Source organism: Fopius arisanus, unplaced genomic scaffold, assembly GCF_000806365.1.
Source record: "Fopius arisanus strain USDA-PBARC FA_bdor unplaced genomic scaffold, ASM80636v1 scaffold00001, whole genome shotgun sequence".
Classification (NCBI taxonomy): Eukaryota; Metazoa; Arthropoda; class Insecta; order Hymenoptera; family Braconidae; genus Fopius; species Fopius arisanus.
In genome coordinates, this window is record NW_011887740.1 from 5,104,237 (window position 1) to 5,127,174 (window position 22,938).

General features: G+C 40.0%; 1 protein-coding gene across 5 annotated transcripts in view; it reads left to right on the top strand.

Annotated features, from left to right (window-relative positions):
- The window catches only part of kmr (kramer), a 79,669-nt gene that overhangs the window by 6,165 nt on the left and 50,566 nt on the right, over window positions 1–22,938 (top strand). For all 5 annotated transcript variants that reach the window (XR_892006.1, XM_011301656.1, XM_011301667.1 and 2 more), the window contains exons 3-6: window positions 14,231–14,279; window positions 20,227–20,488; window positions 21,062–21,272; window positions 21,920–22,884. Coding sequence is in view for 4 of the 5 variants with exons in the window: in XM_011301656.1 (XP_011299958.1) it covers window positions 14,231–14,279; window positions 20,227–20,488; window positions 21,062–21,272; window positions 21,920–22,884 (1,487 nt within the window). In the remaining variant the exon portion in view is untranslated. The remainder of the gene's footprint in view (window positions 1–14,230; window positions 14,280–20,226; window positions 20,489–21,061; window positions 21,273–21,919; window positions 22,885–22,938) is intronic.

Genomic DNA, 22,938 nt, shown 5'->3' on the forward strand with positions numbered 1-22,938 from the left:
TTCCCCTTCCACCGTTTTCCCATTGACTTACTGACGCCATCAAAAGAGGGCGCGCCGACAGAGATAACAGCCGAAAGGCAGAGAGAATTTCACAGAGGAAGGCTTTGAGGATTGAAGAGAGGAAAGAGAGAGAGTAGACAACCGGCAGAACCTGGCGTACGTTGTGTACGAGCCATAACTTTATCCGGCGACCTATCGCGCCGTCGAGTTTCCTCGTGCCATTACTTCTCATCCCTTATCCATGGCATGGCGCCACGGTAACTTTACCTACCCTCCCATATCCCTCCTACACCCCTCACACCCACCCCCATCCCCACATATCCCAGCACTTGCACATTATCCTGCAAGGTTCCCCAAGCACCTCAAACCTCTCCGTACTCGTTCAACACGAATATTTGTGTGACAAGTGAAATTAAATTCAATGTATACCCTCAACAATTCTTCCTCACATGGGTCACGTTTATCTAGGTAAAAGTATATTGATGTTTGCCCAGCAATTCAGTAGAGTAGGTACTCGGAAAATCAATTGGCTCTGACCAAAGTGCAGTAAAGTGTACAATATGTCACGGTATTCTCAGAGTTTCTTCTTTTTTTTTCCTTTTCTTTTCACTTTCAAACAAACGGGACCAACTCCCACCACTCTCACGCTAGAATCCAAATCCCCTGTGTCACTGACTCCTCCATCCTCACCCCTCAGGTAATCCACAAAAATTTTCTGGAAAGTCTCTGTACCCTGCAGTGTCTCAAGAGTTGGTGAGTAAACTTCTACCCCCAGAGGAGTAGACGACCGGTTGAATTGGAGAGGTGAAAAAAATAAGAGTGGAGAAAAATAATTGGCAGTGAGAGGGTCCAGGATGAGTGGATGTACAGATACGATTTCAGGGATTCCTGGAGTGGATGGTTCCGGATGGTGTTTCTTTCCAACAGGAGGACGCAGTGACCGGTATTTTTGGTGGGAATGTGGATGCGGGATGGTAGAGGATGGAGGAAAAGGTGTCTCGGGACCATAAATAACTTAAGCCAGGGCCATACATCGTGGTCGTGGAGCGTTACTTCCGCTAGGGGTGGGGACCAATATACCAACTATCCTCTGTGAACGTTACTACCCTGGGGTTACGGTATTGAGCCTATTTAACCCTGAAAAAGGGGAATCGATCGAGTGGTTGAGGTGGTCGGGGAATTTACCAATGGGTTTAGGTGATGCACTGAGAGATGCCACTGGTTCGCCCGATGAGAAGACCTCAACGATATTTATACCCGGGGACTGATTGAGTTCGGGAGCTTTGAAAACCAATATCGGACGATATAGCTGAAGAGATGATCTCATTCATCCAGCTTGCCTCGCTTATACTGAAGATTCACCAAGGCTCAGGGTGCAGCAAACTCGTGGGAGGGTGGGCATGATTCAATCATTCATTTATCGTTAATGACCTTTAATGAGATTTTCCAATCATCAGCAGTTGATGGACTTGGAGAAGATTCTCCCGCAGTCAACGAATTCAGAATCAAATCATTCAGTTGAGATGAATGAGTTCTAGAAATATTGAAATCGAAGGACTGACCCTTTTCCCTTCCCAAAATCACGGTTAATTAACTTCAATTACTCCCTTCTCCCTGGAGGAAACTAAAAAAGGAAGAAGGGTTGATAGAATAATACCACGACCGTAGGCTCACGTACCGATTTCGTTGACCAAAGAGGGTGGTAATAGGGGTGGATGGGGGATGGGTTTGGGCTATGGTCACTCCTTCGAATCCACAAATGAGATTGCTAACACACACTCTTGCAGAGTGCAAACCCTGCACATACGTGCTCGTCGCCATAATTAAGCCATTATCGATATCCCAGTGGAATGAGAATATATTGGAAGGGGGTTACAGAAAGAGGATGTAGACGGTGTTACATAACGTACAACCCTCTCCCTCATTCCAACGAATGCAGTGGGAGGTGTGGAAGATAATTCTACTATACCCTGGGGGTTACACGGGTGAGCATCTATCCTCTGTGATATCTAATAACCGATAGCTGAAGAGTACTGGTGTACCGAGGGTCATACCATAGGCATGTGGAGGATTAAAAGTACGTGTGCATTACTGTCTGTTTCGGCAATGCGGAACTGTCCAATTTATCTGGGCAAATTCCATCCACCGGATCTCGCAGAGGACGTATATATAATAATGTCACTTGGCTGAATTATTATTTGGAGGGAAAAAAATTTTCCTCCGACTAGGGGATGAATTCCCCCGCGTACAACCGAATTTTCTTCTCTCGAGATTATTGTAAGCGGAATAAATTGGGGTAATGCTCTTTTGACCGCTTGGCAATTCCAAGTTATATGTTATGGATTTCCTGACATTGTCGCGGTATAACTGGAGCATGTAGTTTTATATTTCAACGATTTGTGGGTCGAATCCGCTTGGATTTCTGTCTCTTGGTTATTTTTTACTGGGGGATCTATGGGGATGTGTCTGAGGATACTTGCGAAGGGCGCCATGATGGCCGCGCTCATTGTGTAATGAATCGCTCATACTGATATTTTTCAGGGTATGCAGTTACTTGGTTTTAGGAGAGTTGGCCAAGCTCCATCACAATGTCCTTTTTTCTTATATGGCGACACAGCGGTTGATGTCGGTGGTTCACTATTTCCTCGCTTCTGAGGGTGGAGTCAATTTTCGGGTAAATTCTCATGCTCTAATTTTAGCGGAGAATATTATTTATCGTCGAACGTGTATGGAGATCGTTGGTATAAAGTTGATGGAGAGAAAATCCTGGAACTAGAAAATTGTTAGAATTCTCAATCCCGAGGATTAATTATTCCAATCCACTGTTTCTCTAAAAAATTCACCTTTCACCTGAAATTTTAAGTAATTTTCTGAAACAGCGGCACATATTTAAATTTCCATCTCCCCCGCTAATTCAAAATTTTCTCTTTCCGCAAGCCCATCGTATTTCCGAGGAAGCTGTCGTGGAAAACTTTGACGTGAAAAATTTCAGAGGGTGAGTTCCCAAGGTGAATTATGCATTGCAACCGAAATTACGAAGATGAAAGGCGCGGGAGGAAAAAAATGTATGAAAAAAAAGAGAGAGAGAAAAGGGGGAGAGGGAAAAAAAAAGTGGAGAAAAAAAAAAGTGAAACAACGATGGAAGAAAAGTCGATGCGAGAAGAAAGAGGGAAGTGCGAGGGGACAAAAGAGATAAAAGAAAGGGCTAATATGAAGAGGGGTTGATTGTGAGTGAGAGTGAGATGGGTACAAGGAAGCGCGAAGATACACGGAGGGATTTTGCACTCGAGGGTGGGGGATATATTGTAGGGGGATGATGCGCGGTTGTTGTACCTCCAGCCCCTGTTCGCTGTGTGGAGGGGGCTGGAAAAAGCCTTCACCCCCCTTTGAGCTGGTGGAGTGCGTCAGGTGGATGGGGAATTGGGGGTAGCGAGAGGAGGACGGAGTCAGCGAATCCGACAGAGTGTAATGGGGTGCGCGAGACAGAGGGTGCACGAGGGGTTCTCCAGTTGAGGCAGTCGTGCCCTCGTCGCGTTGCGGGCTGGCCAAACACTCCTGGCCAAATCAATTTTTATTCTCACTCACCAAAATACATTTTCAATGTTTTGTAATCATTTTTTCACACATTCCGCAACGGATAAATTTACACCATCTGCGATGACTTGCCAGTTGAAATCATTTTAATTACCGGTCAATCGTGGTGATACCTAATAAAATAATTGTAAACAAATTGATAGAAATATGGATTCACATGGACTGTGGGGACGATTCACAAACTGTCTGGGTGATGTGTGATGTTGGGAATTGATGGACTGACATGAATAATTCCGTGAATAATTCAGATTTTTGGGTTTTTCCATTTTATTGGAATCGTTTGGATTACTCTCCCTGATTTTTTCTGATGAATTATTGAATTATTCGTTAATTGACATGTTTTGATCAATTATCGTGTGGATTTACACTTGTGAAAATTATAACTTTGGGTTTGGCAGTTTCGAGTAGTTTTTATGGACTTTCATGCTCTTCGGTGAGGACTTTTTATTGCACTTGTGGTGGTTTCACAAGCCGGTGAATCGACTCTCGATACCACCACGTGTATGCATAGGGGTGCATCCTCTCGTCGAGAGAGGCAGGGTCGAGGTCGTTTGCACACTCGATGTCTCACACAAGCCCTCGAAAATAGCCCAGGCACTTTATGCTTTGTTCCCCTTTGGTACACTTTTTTTCTTTGTCAGTGTATGTATCACTTGGTTGTCGAGGGGATATTGTCGCGTCTGTTTGCTCCGGGGGAATATAAATACTCGAAGAGGTGCCCCCGTCAAGTGACGCGAGACACGTATTGCGAGAGAAAAAAAATTAGTGCAATTGTCGTTTTATTCGTCATTTATTTATTGCGGCAATTTGATAAATCGTCATCGGCGTTTCCTTTAATGAAGGGGTTTTTTTTTGGGTTTTTGACGGTGCGTTTAATCCTGGAGGGAGTGGAGTTCGCCAACACTTTCTCTTATTCTCTCCATAGTTTTTTTTATCACCAAAAATCCGCGAAAATAAATCGCGCGGACGTCTCTATGCAAATCCCGGGGTGGCGGCTCTCGTTTGGAAAACATGAAAGGGGCTGCTGATTGAATGGCACATCAGTCTGACAGCTTCCACGTCGATTGAATTAAATTTTGAGTTCGTTGTTCCCCTGCCTCTTTTTTCTCCATATTTTTATCAATTATTCCACTCAATCACATGTTGAAGGTAGAAAAAGTTTTAATGAAAATCATAATTGAACCGAACGACTGGGAAATTGTTGGAGAAGAGAGAAAAACGATAAGATGAAGTGGAAAAGATGTTCAATGTGGAAGAATTTTAATTTAAACTTACCGGGGATCGGGGACTCGGGGAGAAATTTTAGCGACTGCAATAGTTATTGAGATGTAAACCCAGTGAATTGTTTCATAACTGGGAGCCGAGTGACGCCATCAAAGTTTTATGATTGAAAATGTCCATGATTGAAAATCGAGGATAGTTCATCATGTTCACCTGTTTGTGGAACTTCTTCGAGTGGTAAGAACTCAGGAAAATTCATTCAAATTATCGAGATCATCATTTTAGTTTACCGAAGACTATTTTCTTCATTTCCTTTATTTTCTCCTTCATCTCCATTCTCATGTACATTCCCGGCAAAATTTCCTTAAATAATCAAATAATTAATTCACTGAAATGATAATTTAATTTAATTAATGATCTATTATCCAAGGGTTTATTTATAAGAATCTTCATAATTTTTACACATTTTTTATTTCGTGATTTAACTGAGAATTTTCATAAAGTCTCTCAAAAAATTTCGTAATTTCAATGATATGACAAAAGTTTCCATGCAATGCACTTCAGATTTCAGGCAAAAGTTTTGAACGCCGGTGTATTTTCATCAGAGATGTACAGAGCGAAGTTTTACGTTCTTTTAATGAAATATACCGTAGGGTGACGCAGAAGCATTCCGGAGTCAATTCCACAAAGTGGCATCTGGAAGTTATGGTCTGATGGGTTATTGAAGTACATACACTTGCGATCAATGCCACTAGTTGGTTACACACTGTACAGTACATTCTGGAAATTGCGATCATGAAATTTGACGATTGATGCGGGTCAGAAAAATTTGACCCACCATTTCTCAATAATTCGCTTCTTCCGTCATTAAAATAAAATTGCAATTGCAAATCAATCGTTCAGTCGTGGCGGAGGTATTGAATATTAATTTTTCTTCCCCTTCTAGACTGGGTCACCCTTTATTTCAAATTAAGAACAATATCCCTCGTGCCAATGGAATTAGCAACACCTTCTATCAACGGAGGTCGGCCATTCGCCGATCTTTTCAATCTATTTTTAATGTCATTCTGATGCGCAGTGGGTGGTGAAAAAAAATAAGCAGGGGAATTTGCCATGCAAATTGATTTTCTATTACGCGCAAGATTATTAATGGATGTCTTCTTCCAGTTTCAATCTCCGGAGATCGATGGGCTCTTAAAAGGAGCATTTTTAATAAAATTGAAATCATAGATTAACGAAAAATTACGACACTTAATTATAAAGTCTGTGAATTTTTAATGGCAACTTCCGGTTATTAATTCACATTTCCAATCAATTTTTATCGGTGCGGGTGCTTTTTCTTTTCTTCAATAACTCTCTCATTTTCTCTTTGTTTCCGCGTTCAGTCAACCCTGAATCGATCGACAGGCATTAACGAGCACTCAATGGAATAAAAAATGGGGTTGGTACGGGGAAAGAGATCGGAGAAATTGCAAACTCAGGCTAGATCTTATACTGCATTGAATTTCTTAAACCCTTTCGCACCTGGGGCGAATTTTATTTCTAGGAACGAATGTACTCAGTATTTCACGAACCGCGAGACTGTAATTCCCTCAATTTTTTTATTATCGTGATATATTCTCGAAGATTCCTCAAGTATTCCTCAAGTACTCAATTGACAATTGAATTAAAATTTGAATTTTAACCTTTGAGAAGCAGAATCGATTCACATTTTTCGATAGGTTCATTAAACCGAAAATTAACAACAGGGTGAAAATCATAAAAAAATGTTCAGTTCAAAAAAAAGTCTGGAAACATTCAGGCAAATATTCCGACATTCGTTACTTAAAATTCAATCTGGACCTTCCATCTCCGCGAATATCTCTCGGTCTATTATTCTGTTTACGCAATAATTGAGTTTTAATGGAATGAGATTGCAGTTGTGATGTGCATCCCTGATTCGGCCGTTGATTCATCACGTTCATTTGAATTATTCCCCCGGGATGTTCATCGTCGCTCCATTTGCTTGCGACAATTTCCATTGAATAAAAAACTCATTACGCAATACGATAAAAATTAATTTCTCATTCTTTTAAAAAATCAAACCAATACATTTCAGTATTCAGTACATAAATATATTATTTATCAATTGTTCTGTAACTTTTCAGTAGTGTTAATTGAATGGTAATTGTCGTTATGAAGTTTTTAAATTGACTTGAGCATGCAGACGAGTAGTTTTGAGTCTGGAATGGAAAATCCATGGTGAGAGTTGGTGGTGCTGAATGATGTAACTTTGTCTCACTCGGGTCGTGTCACACGATGAATAATAAGCAACTGGAAAGTGCACACTTGAACACATACATTCGTCTGTGGCTATCGATTTACCCCTTCATCCCTTCGTCCATCCCTTTTTATTGGCGATACGCGTCATACGTGGTATTTGGAAAACTCACACATCGATTTTCCCAGTTTCAGAGCAATTCTGGCTTTTTTATCCTCTCGATTGAATAATCATGCATGTCGCGATGAACAACAGAGCAATCATGCTAGGTAGACCATCTCCCTGTATTTTCGATATGCTCGAGTGAATGGGCTCATCCACGAGTGCAATATCATGTAAATGGGTAATCTGATTATTTTACTGTAGTTGAATTGCTTTTACCGGTGAATTTAATGATCGAGTATTAGATGGGGATTATCCACACCTGCTATTTGTTTTAATGTATGATATATAGCGCACATGTTCAGTACAGTTTATATTTTTTATCGTACAAATTGCAGTGCGCTATTTTTCATCTTACTTTTTCACACGTTGACTCATTGTTCCAGCTATTGACTTTGCTGATGCAACAGAAGCGCCGAAAAAGATTAGAAACACCTCGGCATCAATTATAAACGTAATCCGGCGGGATTTAACGATGTATTACCACCTACATTCACGTGTCAGCATCAGATGCTATTCCTTTTACCCCAGACCATCAAGATTTCCCGCATATCCTCGCGATGTGCAATAGAGATGAGTCATTGTTCCGGTGTTTATAGTACAGTCCCATGATAAGCGAATTCGGAAAAATCCTTTTTTTTTCCTAGCAAATTCGAATTTACAGGGAAATTTATTTTTTTTTGCTTTATTTCGATCATCATTCAAGTCCACACCCGATCAAACTATGGATTGGTTACGTCTTGTAGAGGGGGGGTAGTAGATTGGGAAAAAAATACGCGAAAACAGAAATTGAGGGGAGGTGGGACTAGAACGGAATTTTACTGTACTGTATTACCTGTATGTATCACTGCTGCACTTCACCTCGTTTAAGAATCTTTATGGTTATTGCTGACACATAATGATGTTATCATCAGGCCATTTTATTTTCCATATTGCTAGGAGCCGAGAGAGTAATGCTGCAATTATTCAAATGTTAATGCTGGTATTCATTAGATAATTTTACGGGGTTTTTATCTGGACGATTTTAACGTGATGTCGACGTGAGCAATTGAATCGTCACTTCTTCCCTTTTGCATTAAAAATTCATTACAATCGCTGAAAGTTATTCAATATTTTTCAAATTTTTCATTTCGCCTGAGCAGTTCATCCCTTTGTTCAATTTAAAATTGACTATCTTTTTTTCTCGTAAAACCACTCGAGCATTCTCATCTCATATTCCCCTTGGATGTTGTTGCACGAGAAATCGCTGAATGAATTTAGTAACGAAAAATTGATTGCATAAAATTGAACGAGAATTTTCCATTTTCCATGGAAATGAAAGCCGTAAAATTCCACATCCTCCGCAACATTACTTTCCTTCAATCGAATGATTTACTCCTTTTTTTTCAAATATTCACTTTACGTCTGGCGAAGTTGTTTCCTAAATGTACAGTTTTTCCTTCACCACGTGGATGAAAGTTCTCATTTCCCTAGGCAATCCTGGAGAAATACCGATGTAGTTGGAAGGAGAGGGCAAACACGTGTGTATAGTTCATGGAGCGTTTTTCATTTGCACTTTTTCCACTCCTCATGCAACTCGAGTATTCCCACAAAAATTTCTGGTTACCGTATACACTTTTGCCGTTGTAGAAACATGAAATGAGTTGGGGGTCAGGAATATTCGAGTAATAATTCAGTTTCGCATTGAAAGCTCAGGAGTTTATGGGGCACTATAGCTGGAACACGCAATACAAATGAAATACACCGTTAAAAAATATTGTCTCAATTTTCCTCGAAACATTTCGAAAACTTCCATCACCGCAATTTCGAAATTTCAGAACATTTTGGCACTGAAAATTCAGAATTTCGTGGAAAAATCAATCAGAACTGTCAATTCGCGTCCCATTTTCCCATAAAAATCCACAGAAATCCAGAAAATTTTTTTGAATATATACATTAAAAAAAAATAATTAAATTAAAAATTTCATTGGTAAATGTGATTTAACACCGAATGCTCATAATTAATTGTAAATTCAAATAAATGAAGAAATTCTCAGGTCCATGTCTAACAGCTGTACATGCAATTCAGTATTACCCTATTTTTATGTAATACTACGAAGATTAAATCTCAATTCCGCGAGGGTAAAAGCAAATTCCCTCGTGAAGTTGAGTTTTCCGCAATTATTAAAAGGTCAATATTTGACGGGCAAATGAAATTTCGCCCGTTGGGCGGGCAGTTTATCTGCTTCACTTAAATTAAATAACCCCTGAAGCCTCGATAAAAGAAAAATATTTTCCTCAAGTTATCCTCGAACCTTCAGCATTGACAAAATACTCCCCATGACGTCAATACCCAATATCCATGTTTATTTGATTGTTATCAAATGAAGAATCTCTGAAAAAGTCTATTTCCCTAGTTTAAACGGTTTTCAAAAAGTTTTGCATTGATTTATACTTTTATTCTCCATAAAAACGAATGCGGAATGATGAAAAATGAGATATGCTTCCCCGGAAAGTACCTGAAACCATCATAATCCATATCGACCCAGGGGATCGAATCCACAACTCCCCCGCAGCCCAGAAGTTGCCGCGACTGTCGATAAAACCTCGCGGGATAGAGATTACCGTTTTGGACCTTTATATACCTACCTCCTACCTCCTACCTCCCCCCCTCATCCCCCTTTTTTCTTACCATTTCCGTACATGCATGCTTTCCGTACATGCTCCTGACCAACTTCCCTAATAAATCTGTCCTGCGTTTAAAATCAGCCGAATGGAATATCAAAAAAAAAAGCGAATGAAAAAACTTCATCCAGTCAATTCGTAAGTTTTTTAAATGGTCTCGACGCCATATCACGAATACTTTGTGAAGAGAACTTGAAATGTACTCAGCAATGGTATTGTATTTTTTTTTACGTTGACGCGGGTAAAAAAATTGCAGTGCTGGATCAAAAGCTTCGGATTTTTCAGTTCTTCCTCTTCAAATGCACACCGCACTAATTAATTTTAATCTTCAATCGTGGCGCAATGAGATAATTCAAGTACCTCTCGGTACAGCTGGTATAACAATAATGGGATTGAAATCCACAATCATTAGGCTTTGACCTTGTATACTCGAGTGATTGTGTACAAAATAATTTCCAAATAGTCCATGCTTTGACAACATTGAGTGGTGATTAAAATTGCAGTCCACATATTCTGCTTTCAGATTTTTATCGAACGTCGTGTATTGTATCAGCCATTTATCGTTGACCGCAATAAACTTATTGATTTGCCCCAATGCGTGGGACATATTGACAGGACAATTGCGTTTTTTCATAATTTTTACGCAATAATCAATAATTTGAGGATTATTAATCGGTTTTTGAACATGAAAAAATATTTTTACTCCACGCAACTCGATCTGCCGATTGTATTTCTCATTGATACTCTCGAAATTGACGAGAATTCATTTGCTTTTCAGTTCTGTATCATTTATTTGAGTGTTGAGTGAAGTGGAGCAGAAGTTGGCAAGTGCGTCAAAGAGACCTCTCTCATATTCTCATTGCACTCGGTAAACTGATACCTGAGACATTCATAACCAAATGCGACAATAATTACGTACAATTTCTGACGATTCCGCGAGAAACGCTTTCAAGACGGTCTTCAGAATATGATTGAATTTTTATTTGAATTTTCTCATTAAGTGGAGTCTACACTTTTATCTTTGAGAAAAGCCCAGCCATTTCCTATCCATTAACGTTTCGTGATGAGATTTGAATTTCGACAATTAAATCTCCTGGAAAAGACTCCACTCACCTCGGGCATTTCTTTTATTCTCATTATCCTGTTTTTTATTTCCATTTTTTTTATTACGCAAAATCTCGGGGCTGTGATAAGACTGTTGGAGAGAAGGAGTCTCTGGGGATGAGTTTTCGCTCGATAAAATTTTATGGGAACAAGAATAATTATCATCTTTAATTGGTGCAATTGCACTTGTTCCCCGATATCAATGGATTGGCCAAAAGTAATTGTTTTTCTCAGTGCTCTTTTCATTGAAAAATCGCCGATTGATGTTCAACTCCACACAACATTGAAAGTCAAACTTGGCCCCTACCGCGGCTGCACCACAATCTCCAACAAATAAAGGATTTCACCGAGGGAATACAAATGGAATTGTTCACCGGATAGTTTTGTCTTATCGACGTCAGTTGGCCGTTTCAGTAACTGCATAGTTTTCACAGTAAATCGGTATTCCCGGTGGAGGGCCTTATCGAGGAAACGTCTTGCACTATTGTTGGACCAGCTACCCGGTGCTCCATTACTCCACTGAGGCATTAAATGACGTTGAAACTTGCCGGGGAATATCTACAACTACGGTTTGCTCGTGGTTTCTACGGAGCTTTTCATACGACCGAATCATCAAATGCGGGCTGACCATTCCCATCTGGTACTTGCCCACATTAAATGTCCGGCTGTTGTGGAATCCGCTCCACTTGATCAAGTCCATCCACCCATTGTTCCTCACTCTGAAAATTACACAAATGCCTGGCACCCCTCAAAATAGTTCATATCCAATTCACGAATACTCCAATATGATTTTTATTTAATCGACGGAATTGCAACGGCAATTCTTTATAATAAAATTATTTGGACTTTGCTTTCAACTTTGAAACTGTCACAATTAATCGAAACGTGTTGGTCTATTCATGAAATAAAAAATAACCGTCCGGTTGTTTTCGGTTGAAGAGTGCGAATTTATTTTTATTTTGTCGATTCGGTGAGTCGCCGTCGGTTGCGGAATAATTTGTTGTACCCAACTCTTCGCATTCATTGCAAATGATTTTTTAACCAATCCCCTTTTCAGTGGAAAATCGAATGTTTCGTTTCATTTCTCTCTCTCTCTCTCTCTTTTAATTTCCTTTTTTTCATCTAGACGTGGGGTTCAACTCAATTTCTACCATCGATCCGTTTGAATTTACATACGTTGCAATCGGTGCACTTTCTGGTACACCTTCAAAATGAGTTTACGACGAGTAGCATTGCCGCCCTCTCGAAAACGGGTGATTGTCGGGGAGGCCAAACCCCCAGTGAAAAAACGAATTTCTCTCATGTCGTATGTACGAGGAGTTGTTGGGTAAATCGTGAACTTTTCCCATAGGTTTTTTCGTTCAATTTTTTGCGGTTCGTTCGCGGGGATCAGCGGATTCCGCTCAATAGAACTCAATTTATCGAGAATGTAGAACATGATCGGAGTTCAACAACAAAAAAAAGTGAATTTCTAGAAATAAAAGCTGTACCGCAATTCTTAATGATTCCCAACAATTTATAAAAATCCAAAAATATCAATTGCAGTTATTTCTTTTTTTCATAAAAAAAAATTCTACCATTTTATTTAATTAATTATTTTAATTATCATTGAGTAGAATTGCTCGATTTAATAGTGGGATAGTAAGAATGTAAGTGTCAATATTGGTATGTCACGTACAAGCGTATGTATTCCTCAGGTGAGTTTTACGATTTTCGTTGGTGAAAACTCAGCCCGGAAAACTCCCAGAAAGCTTTCCCCGGTTTTCCTAGGTAACACGCGACCGGGATTTCCACGAACATTCTCTCACAGATGTAACATGGAGAAGGAAAAGGGCAAAAGAATTGAAACAAGAGAGACCATTACTCCATTATTTTATTACACCCGTGACATTTATTGCTAAATCGTTTTTCTTTATTTAAGACTCTCCCCGGAGCCCTAACATTTTTTAATGAAAAAAAAAATGTAAATCCCCTGGTTTATTATTTTGTTTATTAACCCAAAATTTTATTAATAAACAGTCGCCCAGTTTTAACGGGCAGAAAAACCAAAAGGGAATTTACGATCGTCGAATAAAATGTTGACTTTTTTTTTTGTTTCACATTTTCCCTTTTTTGTAGTCGAAGGGTGAGCCCCGGCGACAGTTCATTTGCAATTTTATCACGTTCATTCTAACGACTTCACAATGTTCACACGTCTCTCCTCTTCTCCATACTCTTAAATATGGAGCTATACGTTTTGAATTTTGTAGCGGAGTGATAAAAGCACAGGTGAAAAATATCGTGAGCTTTATGTCGCTGATATCTCGGAGAATACCCCAGACGAAAATATCGGAAAGCCTTCTATCGGAGTTCACGGGATTTTCTCTGGAAAGAAAGCGTGATGGATTCGCAGGAAGAAAATCTGATTTCATCAGCCAACCGAATTTCCGCTGGAAATCATTTTTTTTTCTCAGTTAGAGATCGAAATGTGTCGCGAGTGTTCAGATAACAATGGAGAATTTCCCACGATAAACTCATTACATTTCTGGAAATGTAAACGGCACAATGAATATATGAATTAGTCTGTAAAATTACGCGAAACATGACTCCTTGGAGTGGGTGTACCCGGGATTTTTTCAATTAGGCAAGTGAAATGGCTCGTGTATCTCGGTTGAAATTTTCCTCGGGATTTCTCTCTTAAGCATTACATACCTCTTCACTTTCAGGCTCTGCACTTACAAACGCGTACGGTTTTTGAGTGAACTTGAGGCTGCACTTGGCAAAGTGGGTAGAAGGGGGTTGTAACTCGGATAGTAAATTCACAAAAGCCGAATGTAATAACCCGAGAAACGACGTTAGCCCGTGTTGATGTCAATGTTTGACGCTAACCGCGGGTTTTATATGCTCAAATTTTCCTGGAAATAAACGTTTTAATCTCATCCCTAGGAGGCATAATAAACAGTAGAATGGGGGAAGATATTTCCTCGTGAAAACACCCCAATTTTGACATTGCGATGAGAAATTCGTGTTGAAATTATCATTTTACAACGGCTCACTGTCGTTTACTCATTTTTTATTTCTGCAACAGTTATTACCGAGAATTGTTTTGTCAATTATTTTTTTTCCTATTTCAATCAATCAATCGATTCTCGCAGTTAATGAGAGTAAAAAGTATCAGTCCTCAGTCATTACCACAAAATAGATGAAATCCATGAGCTAATGAACTGTTTTTTCCCTGAATTTCAGGCTCGACCAACCGGTGACCACCTCGACGCCCGGAATGGACGACAAAAAGGTCAGTACCATGAAAAAAAATTAACTCGACCTTTCACCCCTCTATTCGTTGAAGTACCGTTGCATTCCAATTGAGCAAAACTATTCAACGAAATCACGAGAATAGACTCCCGGGTCAATGAAATTTTCCTACAGGACGGGGTCTTCATGGTGTGTCTCGAATGTACCTCGTCTGTCAGAAGAAATTTTCCCCCAGACGACATGGAATGAGAGAAAAGGAAAATGTCAGACACACGAGTAAATAAGAACGAATGGCAGAGAAGAGGGAATGGAAAATAATTCCAGTTTGTGTTATTTTTTTTTTAATTTTTTTTTTCTATTTTCTATTACATGGCAGGGGTGGGGAGTGGAATGGGGGCCTCTCTTTATCATCCCCTAGTGCACGACACAATAAGATTTTCCAGATTGAATCCAGTGTACCTCCACTACTCGGTAAATTAGGAACACAAGTGGGTCCTTCTATAATACTATATAACAAGCCTGACTGGTACACAATTCAACGGTCCATCCACTTCACTCTACTTCAATGATTTGAAATAACCCTCCAGTGCAAATTGTCCAACCAATTTTTTCGCTGAGATGATGATTAATTTTCGACTTGCTTGAGCAATATAAAAATTCAATTCAATCAAGTGGAGAATGAAAAATAATCGATTCGCTTGAAATTAGTTTTTTCTTGGAGAGAAAACATTGAGTGGAGATCTAATAAAAATTATGGAACTTGATTTTCTGAAATAATACCTGGAAATAATTGATAACTGGTGTAACAAAATTAGCAAAATTGTCACGCGTCTGTCTTGTCATTATCCCCAGAGGTGTCTCTTCGTGGCAGTGAGAGATCCGAGTGAAAATTATCGAGACTAAAATTAGACGGTATGTCAGAATACTAAAACATGCATATAATTAATGGCAGTGACATTTTCAGCTCGAATTAATTATATACCTTTACACTTAACCCCGCGTTCTCTATCGGGTGGAAACCCTTTATCATGTCGAGGTGATCCGCAAAGCGGCGATTTATTCGCATACCTATATAATCTATATAATCTATATAATATAATTTATTTTATATTTATTGACGACTAAAATGATTGGATTTGCACTTTTTTTTCGGGGAGAATCCATCAATTCTTTACTATCCCAGGATAATAAATTTTCTTACCAAACAAAATAATAAACTTGGATGTTATTATTTCCTCCCCTACCAATTACCAGCTTACATCCTCCAACTTACCCCAACTCGAGTTTTGTTAAAAGGGTATCGATAACTTCATTACCACCCGCCAATCTACTTTAGCCCCACTGGGCTTTTCCCAAAGTTTAAAGACACGCGAGACCCGCCATTACTGCCATACCTATCACTCGAAAATTTTCCAGGCTTTTGAAACTCCCACCTCACACCCCCCACACCTATCCCCGCAATTAACACCATTAAACTCGATACACAATCGTTTCAATCCCGCCTTTCATCGACTTGAATTCCACCTCCATAATTTCAATTCTCTTCAATATTCAAATTCGCCAAAATTTCCTCAATAAGTCAATGTTAATAATTAATTTAATTAGAGATTCTCCAAAGCTCTCAGCTGTCTGTAATGCCCTCCATAATTTATTCACTAAATTTCCAGTTCGAAAATTCATTAAAAATTTACCATGGCTTAGTAAAACTAAAAATGTGGAAGTCATACATTCTTGATTACACCGAGGAAAATAAAGAATTAAAAAATGGCAGATCTCTCATTCGTCGAAACGCCACTGGGGATTGCATGCTCTCTTACTTCTATCGCACGAAATCCTCTTCCCTCTTTCCACACCAATTACCCTGTCGTTTTACCCTCAATCGTTGTGCGCAATCCTAATTTCTGTGTCTCACCACAAACTTCCTGGGAAGAGAGGGAAGATAAAAAAAAAAGCGAGGAAAAGATGGGCAAAAAACCAACGACGGGGAGAAAAAGTTGAAATAAAAAAGCAGAGTAATGCATAGAATAATGGAGCGTGACGGGTTGTACGAGTATGGGAGGAGGATGAAGGGGGTAGAAGTAGGAAAAAAGGATTTAGAGGAAAGAGTACGAGCGAGCTTCGTCCACGTCGCCATTAGTGCTTTCCCTCGTGTATATCACCCTTAATTACAACGGGGTAATTTCTTTTCTCTCGCCCGTAGAAAATTGCTTCCGCTTATCTCTTACATATACTTATTTTTTACATTTTTCTATGATTTTTTTTAACCCCCTCAGACTCCCAGTTTATTTTTACGTTTTTATCCACTGGAATTCTGCTACCTGGGAATGTCTTTATTCTCATCTCCATTTGCATCGAAAATACTGGGGTTTTTTCACGTTTTATGGTGATATAAAATGCATTCGGTGGGATGATAATAGCGCTGAGAATATGGAATGAGAGCTTTTGTTCTTTGAGGGCAATGGCAAGTTTTTGGATTAGGACGGGGATTTTTTTTGGTCTTCAATATTTCGGGATTGAAAAGTTCTGTAATGATGGGGTGTTATCTGAAATGTTGGAGGCAAAGAAATTGAATAGTTCCATTTCGAATTAAATTTCGAAAACTAAGAAATCATTGACATTACAAAATCTTTGATCTTTCAAATTAAATTATCCGTAAAATATGACGTAATAATGCTTATGATTATTTAAATGTATGAAATTTCAATTTTTACGTTTTATTTGTCATAAATGTAGACTTTTCCCAATTTTCATTATAAAATTTCGATTTTTATTATATTTGATAACTACATGATTCCTCTGAGATACTATTTATCCATTGCTTTGGAATACTTTGAGGATATAAAGCACGAGGAAATATGCGGCGGATACCATCGATATCTTTTCACTTGGGAATTACGTATTGCGAGATTTCTCTTCACTCGCCTCCTCCATCGTATCGTATTTCCATTTTCATATTTTTTTTTTGTTCTGTCACGTTGCGCTCTCATATTTATTCCATCCACCTCATTTTCTTTGACATGTGCGAAGCCCCATGATAATAATGTCGCGATGGAAAATTGTAACCGAGACGAGAGTACTGAAATATGAATAAAAATTCATGGAAATTCCCAATGAGAATTCTAATTCATTCTGAACGATATCCAATCAAGCCTCAAATTATATTTTATATTACACACCGGATTGCGATTTAATTCCAAGTAAATTCCAAGTGAATTGTCCAAGGGGATGGAAGAGTAATTCGATTAAATAGTTGTCAAGTGTTGCATTGGAGATAGCGGATCACGAAGGTCGATTTTATGTTGAGTCCGTGTCAGAGTCATTCCCTTCGGATGGGGTTTGATCCCGACAGGGGATGCAAGCAGAGCAAGGGACAAGATCGGTGGAAAGACGATGGGGTAAAATGCGGAATATCCGGGGACGTGGAAAATGGCAGTGAAACCCCTTCTGTCTGTTGGTTGGTGATCGGTTGAGCGCGAGAGACTAGTGCACGGATGGACGCTCGGCGTTGTTCTGGCTCCAGTGGGGGTTGAAGGGGGTTAGGAGGGGGTTAAAATGGGGATGGGGGAGTTGAAGGGGGTTAGGAGGGGGTTTAAAAGGGGATTGGGGGGGGTTAAAAGGGGGGGATAAAGGAGAGTAAGGAGGGAGAGATAGATAGATGAGAGGGACATTGTCGCCGCATAGTTGTTGGTCGTAATCGGGGAGTGTGGGGTGTGAGAGCAGTGAAGGACTTGGCCATTCGCTGCAATGTGCAGTATGACGTTGGTTGTTTGCCGGATCGATTTTACCCTGGAAGATTGGAGACTCAGAGATAGTAGGGGTAGGTCGAGCCCTTTTATGATGCCGACTACGTCCGTTGGAATCACTCTTGTAATTTCATTACACCCACCAACGTACAGACGGTACTTCCATTCTGATTCTCTTGTTCCATAGTTAAGTCCGCGTATTTATCCGCTACGATAAATAATTTGATTGGCCTGAATCAAATGTTCTAATGAGGCATTATTCCCGGCAATTGGCGGAATTTTTAATGGCTGTAATGCGAATTGAGAATTCGAGTTGGAATCCTTCTTGAGTGGATTGAGCTGCGTCTGTTGGTGATGAATGAATTTTATTTTTAATGGAATTTTTAGTTCTGGTAGGCAGAGACTTTTTTGTGCATTTCTAATCTACTGAAAAAATCACAGAAAAATTAATGTAACAGCGGGAACTCTCGCCTCATCTGTCACTTCATTTTAATTGGGTCAAGCTGTGAAAAATTAGTCGCGATTAATGTATTTTCAACGGAAAATGTTTTTCGTTGAGTGGGAGTTTCAATTTCCATTAGGATTTCTCAGTTCCTAAAAAGTGGTGGTGAGATAAATTTTGGAAATATAAAAGACGACAGCTTTTACCCGACTTCCGTGGTAGTTCCATGTGCTATCATGCATGCAGCTCATACCACTACCTATTTCAGCCAGAGTATGTGCACTCCAGTGCAATTGGCGTCGGTTTTCCCCGGTGCAGGAGTGAAGATGTTTTTCCACCTCAAACATTACAGCCTCACGGCGCCTCCGAGTCTCATACATTCGAGGATTTTTGAGGGCTAATGTTTGCCAAAGTACACACTGAAAATTTAACCATAAAATACCGACTCATAGACGTCATTTATCTTTCCAATCCTTAATTTACTAAATTAACAATCGCATAATTCCATATATTTCCAGTACAGTCAGTGGTGTAAATAAATTAGCAATTGATTTCTGAATAAATCTCTATATTTCCATCGAGGCAGCGGTTATGGAAATTATGACCTATCCGGGTCTGAAATCGTAATTACCGTTTAGTCTTTTGCGTGCAAAATGTTTACCGACTGTGAGGGAATCCCCTCCACTTATTGCAAATGGTAAATATGACGGAGGATTTTATCGCGCGGGTTAAAGTGAGTGTTCATTTCCGAGATGCCATTATTCAACTCGATTATTTGATCCTGCAGGGAAATGAGTTATTTATTAGTACTGGGTAATGTCTAATGGTGGAGAGGACGTATTGACACTTACCGATAAGCCGCACGAGGTGGTGAGAGGGTGGGGTAAATCAATCACAACCTCGTAAATCCCTCCGTCGCTCAACTTAACTCGATTAATTAATCCATTCATGCGCGTTTCAAACCATTCAAGTTGCATTGATCTCATTTGATTGAATATTCAAACTATTTAATTGCGGACTGGGGTAAAAAAAATATTGTAATCGAAATACTTTTTCCGAATTTTCAAAAAATTTCTGAAAAACTTTTCAAAACATTTTTTTATGAAACAAAAAAAAATGGAAAGCAAAACAATTTTATTTTCTGGAAAGTTGATAGTCTGTTGATAAAAATATAAAAATTTCAGGTATCGTGGAAATTCGGTGGAATTTGAAAAATTGAAGGGAAAAATTCGAGTGAAGTCAGAAATTTTCAGGTACTTGTTAACGAGCAACTCCGTGAGTATATTGGTGGTATTATTCCTCACCAGCATTACTCAACTTGTTTTCCGATAGGGCATACAAATTGTCCCTCGTTACATCCCTTCAATCGCCAATATTTTATACGATTCCCTCCCCCTTTTTTTCACTCTTTCTTGTTCAAATTCCCTAGTGACAGGGAAAACGAGCTACATCTGCCTGCCCGCGGGGACTCATTAATCAACACAGATTTGCCGATTTTTTGCGTGCGATTTTTCCTACTTTTCATTTTTATTGGTTTTCACGAGTGTGTATGACGTTTTTAGATGATTGAAGAAGAAATTTCTGCAGGGAATAGAGTCGATAATTTTAATGGGGCTAGTAGTGTCGTATTCCTGCAGTGGAGATTTATAACTTATAAAATGGCAATGACTGTGACATAATTTAAAAGCTCTCCGGCAAATCACGTATTAGATATTTAATTCCGAAGGGGATACGACTCCCAAGGAGGGAATTCACCGAGGAAAATGAAATTCTAATGGACTCGTTGAATTTGATTTTTCCAGGTCGTCCAGACGGCGCCGACGTCAGGAACAGGACAACCGCTGCGTCCAAAAAGTAGTCTAGATACGAGTGGTGTAGTGGCATCAATTTCAGGTGTAAGAAGACGAAGTGGACCCCAGGGCTTACGTTCACCAGCGGCCAAGAGGCCGTTATCAGCTCCAGTAGCTCTTCAAGGATGGCTGCACAAACAGGGCTCAGAAGGTCTCATGTTATGGAAGAAACGGTGGTTCGTCCTATCCGAGTACTGTCTCTTCTACTACAAAGGTGAGATTCAACCCCATCCCCTCACCGATCCCATAAAAATGATAACGTATGAGGTGAAAAGTTACTTCCATTAGTTTTCCATCGCGTTTGTCCCGATGTCCTCAAAGTCGTTATCACAGAGAATTCAAGATAGAAGCCGGATCGCTTGAAAGACTCGTTGAAAAACTTGAAGAAAAAACCCCGAGTTGAGCGTTCTCCTTAGTCGTGCATCTTCAAGGCATACGAGAATGCTCGGAATGAAAAAGAAAGCCTCGACACCTTTAATAATGCAGATCCTTCAGAGACGTGAATTCCTCTCACTATTTTTGGTATCTCTTTCTATGAAAGTTGCTCGCTCCACTGAGACCTCCTCCACCACTGAATGGCATTCACCGTTGGCACTCAAATTATTCGTATAAATTTGCTATTACAGCTTGCTACGGGGATACCTCTCGCAAATTGTCCTTTGAGTTCATCAGCATGAATTTGAATTTTCCTTTAATTATTTATATTGCCTGTCTACTGTGCAGTGATAACTGATGGGAATATCCGTTGCAATGCACAATTGAATATTTCGAAATAAATCTGTCTCAGGACCGGAGGAAGAGAAACTACTGGGATCGATTCTGTTGCCATCGTACCGGGTTACGGCTTGCAAACCCGAGGACAAGGTCAACAAGAAGTTTGCCTTCAAGGCGGAACATGCTAACATGAGGACGTATCACTTTGCAGCTGACACGAGGGAGAGTATGAATCAGTGGGTCAATGCACTGACACTTGCATCACTACTTCAGGATCCCAATCCGTAAGCCGATCAACTTCAATTATCTATTCACTAATCCCTCGATTATGGTAATTGCGTAATTACCGGATTTCATTACCAGAAGCAAAATGTTGCTTTCTCTCTTTATTCTTCAGTTTCAAACGTATTTTCGAAAAAATGCGAATTGTATTCCTCCACTTGTATCACCTCAGGGTCGAATTATTAATGCAATATGCAATTAAAACATACACCATAAGTACCGTTGAACAAATTCGTTGTATTCTATTGCAGAACAATTTTGTATAGTTTAATTTTCCCTCAGTGAAACTCTTGGCATTACCCTTTGTACCTGTGGACACATAAGCCATGTTTTCGAGAGTATTCACTGGAGTTGAAACATTTGATTCTATTGCCCCGAAAGCTTCCAAGTTCAATTCTAAGCGACCCTGGAAATTCTACAGTGAATAACTGTCAAAATCCACCCTAGAGTGACTTGGCTTTTGATCATGCGACAAAGTTCGAGATACTTACCATTACTATTGAAATGTGTTAACCAAATTGTGGGACTTGTTAACATTGAGGTTCTAACTTCTGCATTAATTGGAACTTCAACACAATGAATCCCTCACCACTCGCGTTTATCGAAAAAATTACGAAGCGATACTTAATGAATAACTTCGGTAAATTAGGAGCAATGCAGGAGAGCAGGTGCCTGTAGAGCTAGCTGGACCAGCGGATGGTGATCGCAGTGCACGTCCAAGTGTCTCATCGATATCTTCGATTCTCAACCAAAGTGCTGACGACAGCGATTCAGGCTTTCACGGGTTTCAGTCCCGCGATGACCCGAGCCAATCCAACAACAACTCAAGTCCCAACAGTATAAATACCGCATCATTTCCAAATCTAAGTGCCAGTAACAGTAATCACGGTAATGTTAACAATAATAGCCCTGAGAAGGGATTCGAGGAGTGTCAGCCACAGCCAATGGTCAATGGATGGATGCAGCCACCTCCTCAGTTTAGTCAACCGAGTACATCTCAGCATTACGGCCACATCCAGAGTCCGGGACATCCTCAGCATCCACAGCATCAAGCTCTGATGCATCAGTACATGACGCGACAACAGATACAACCTGGTCCAAGCAATGTTCAAACTGTTCAACCGATGCCTAGAAATTTTGGTCAACCTGTTTACGCTAATGCACCACCAAAACCAAGAAGACTGACCGATGGATCCACGGATTACTCAACTCCATCGCCAGATCCGGATTTTCGTAAATCACCGGTTCAGCCTGGCATGAGAATGACAGCCAAGTCACCGATTTTGGAATACGATCGGGGAAATGCCATTTATGCCTCGAGGCTGGCACAACAGCAGAACACACCGACTTTGAGGACGGATAAGTCGGGACTCAATTATGGGTATGGACAGACACAGCCTGCTGAGAGGAGAACACCGGATACGTATGGGAGGAGTGCACAGCCCAGAGTGGCTAGAGGCAATGGGGACTATGAGGATGTTTATGCTGGGCCGCAGTTGTACCAAAGGCCAGCAGGACCTGTCGGATACACCAAAGGACCAGCACCTGTACCCATTTCGATACCCGTTTATGCGGTGCAGGGACAGACCTGTCCGAATAGTATAACTGTCAATGGTGAGTCTCTTTTTCATCCGTTAATTGCACTGATAAAGCGAATTCGTTATCGGT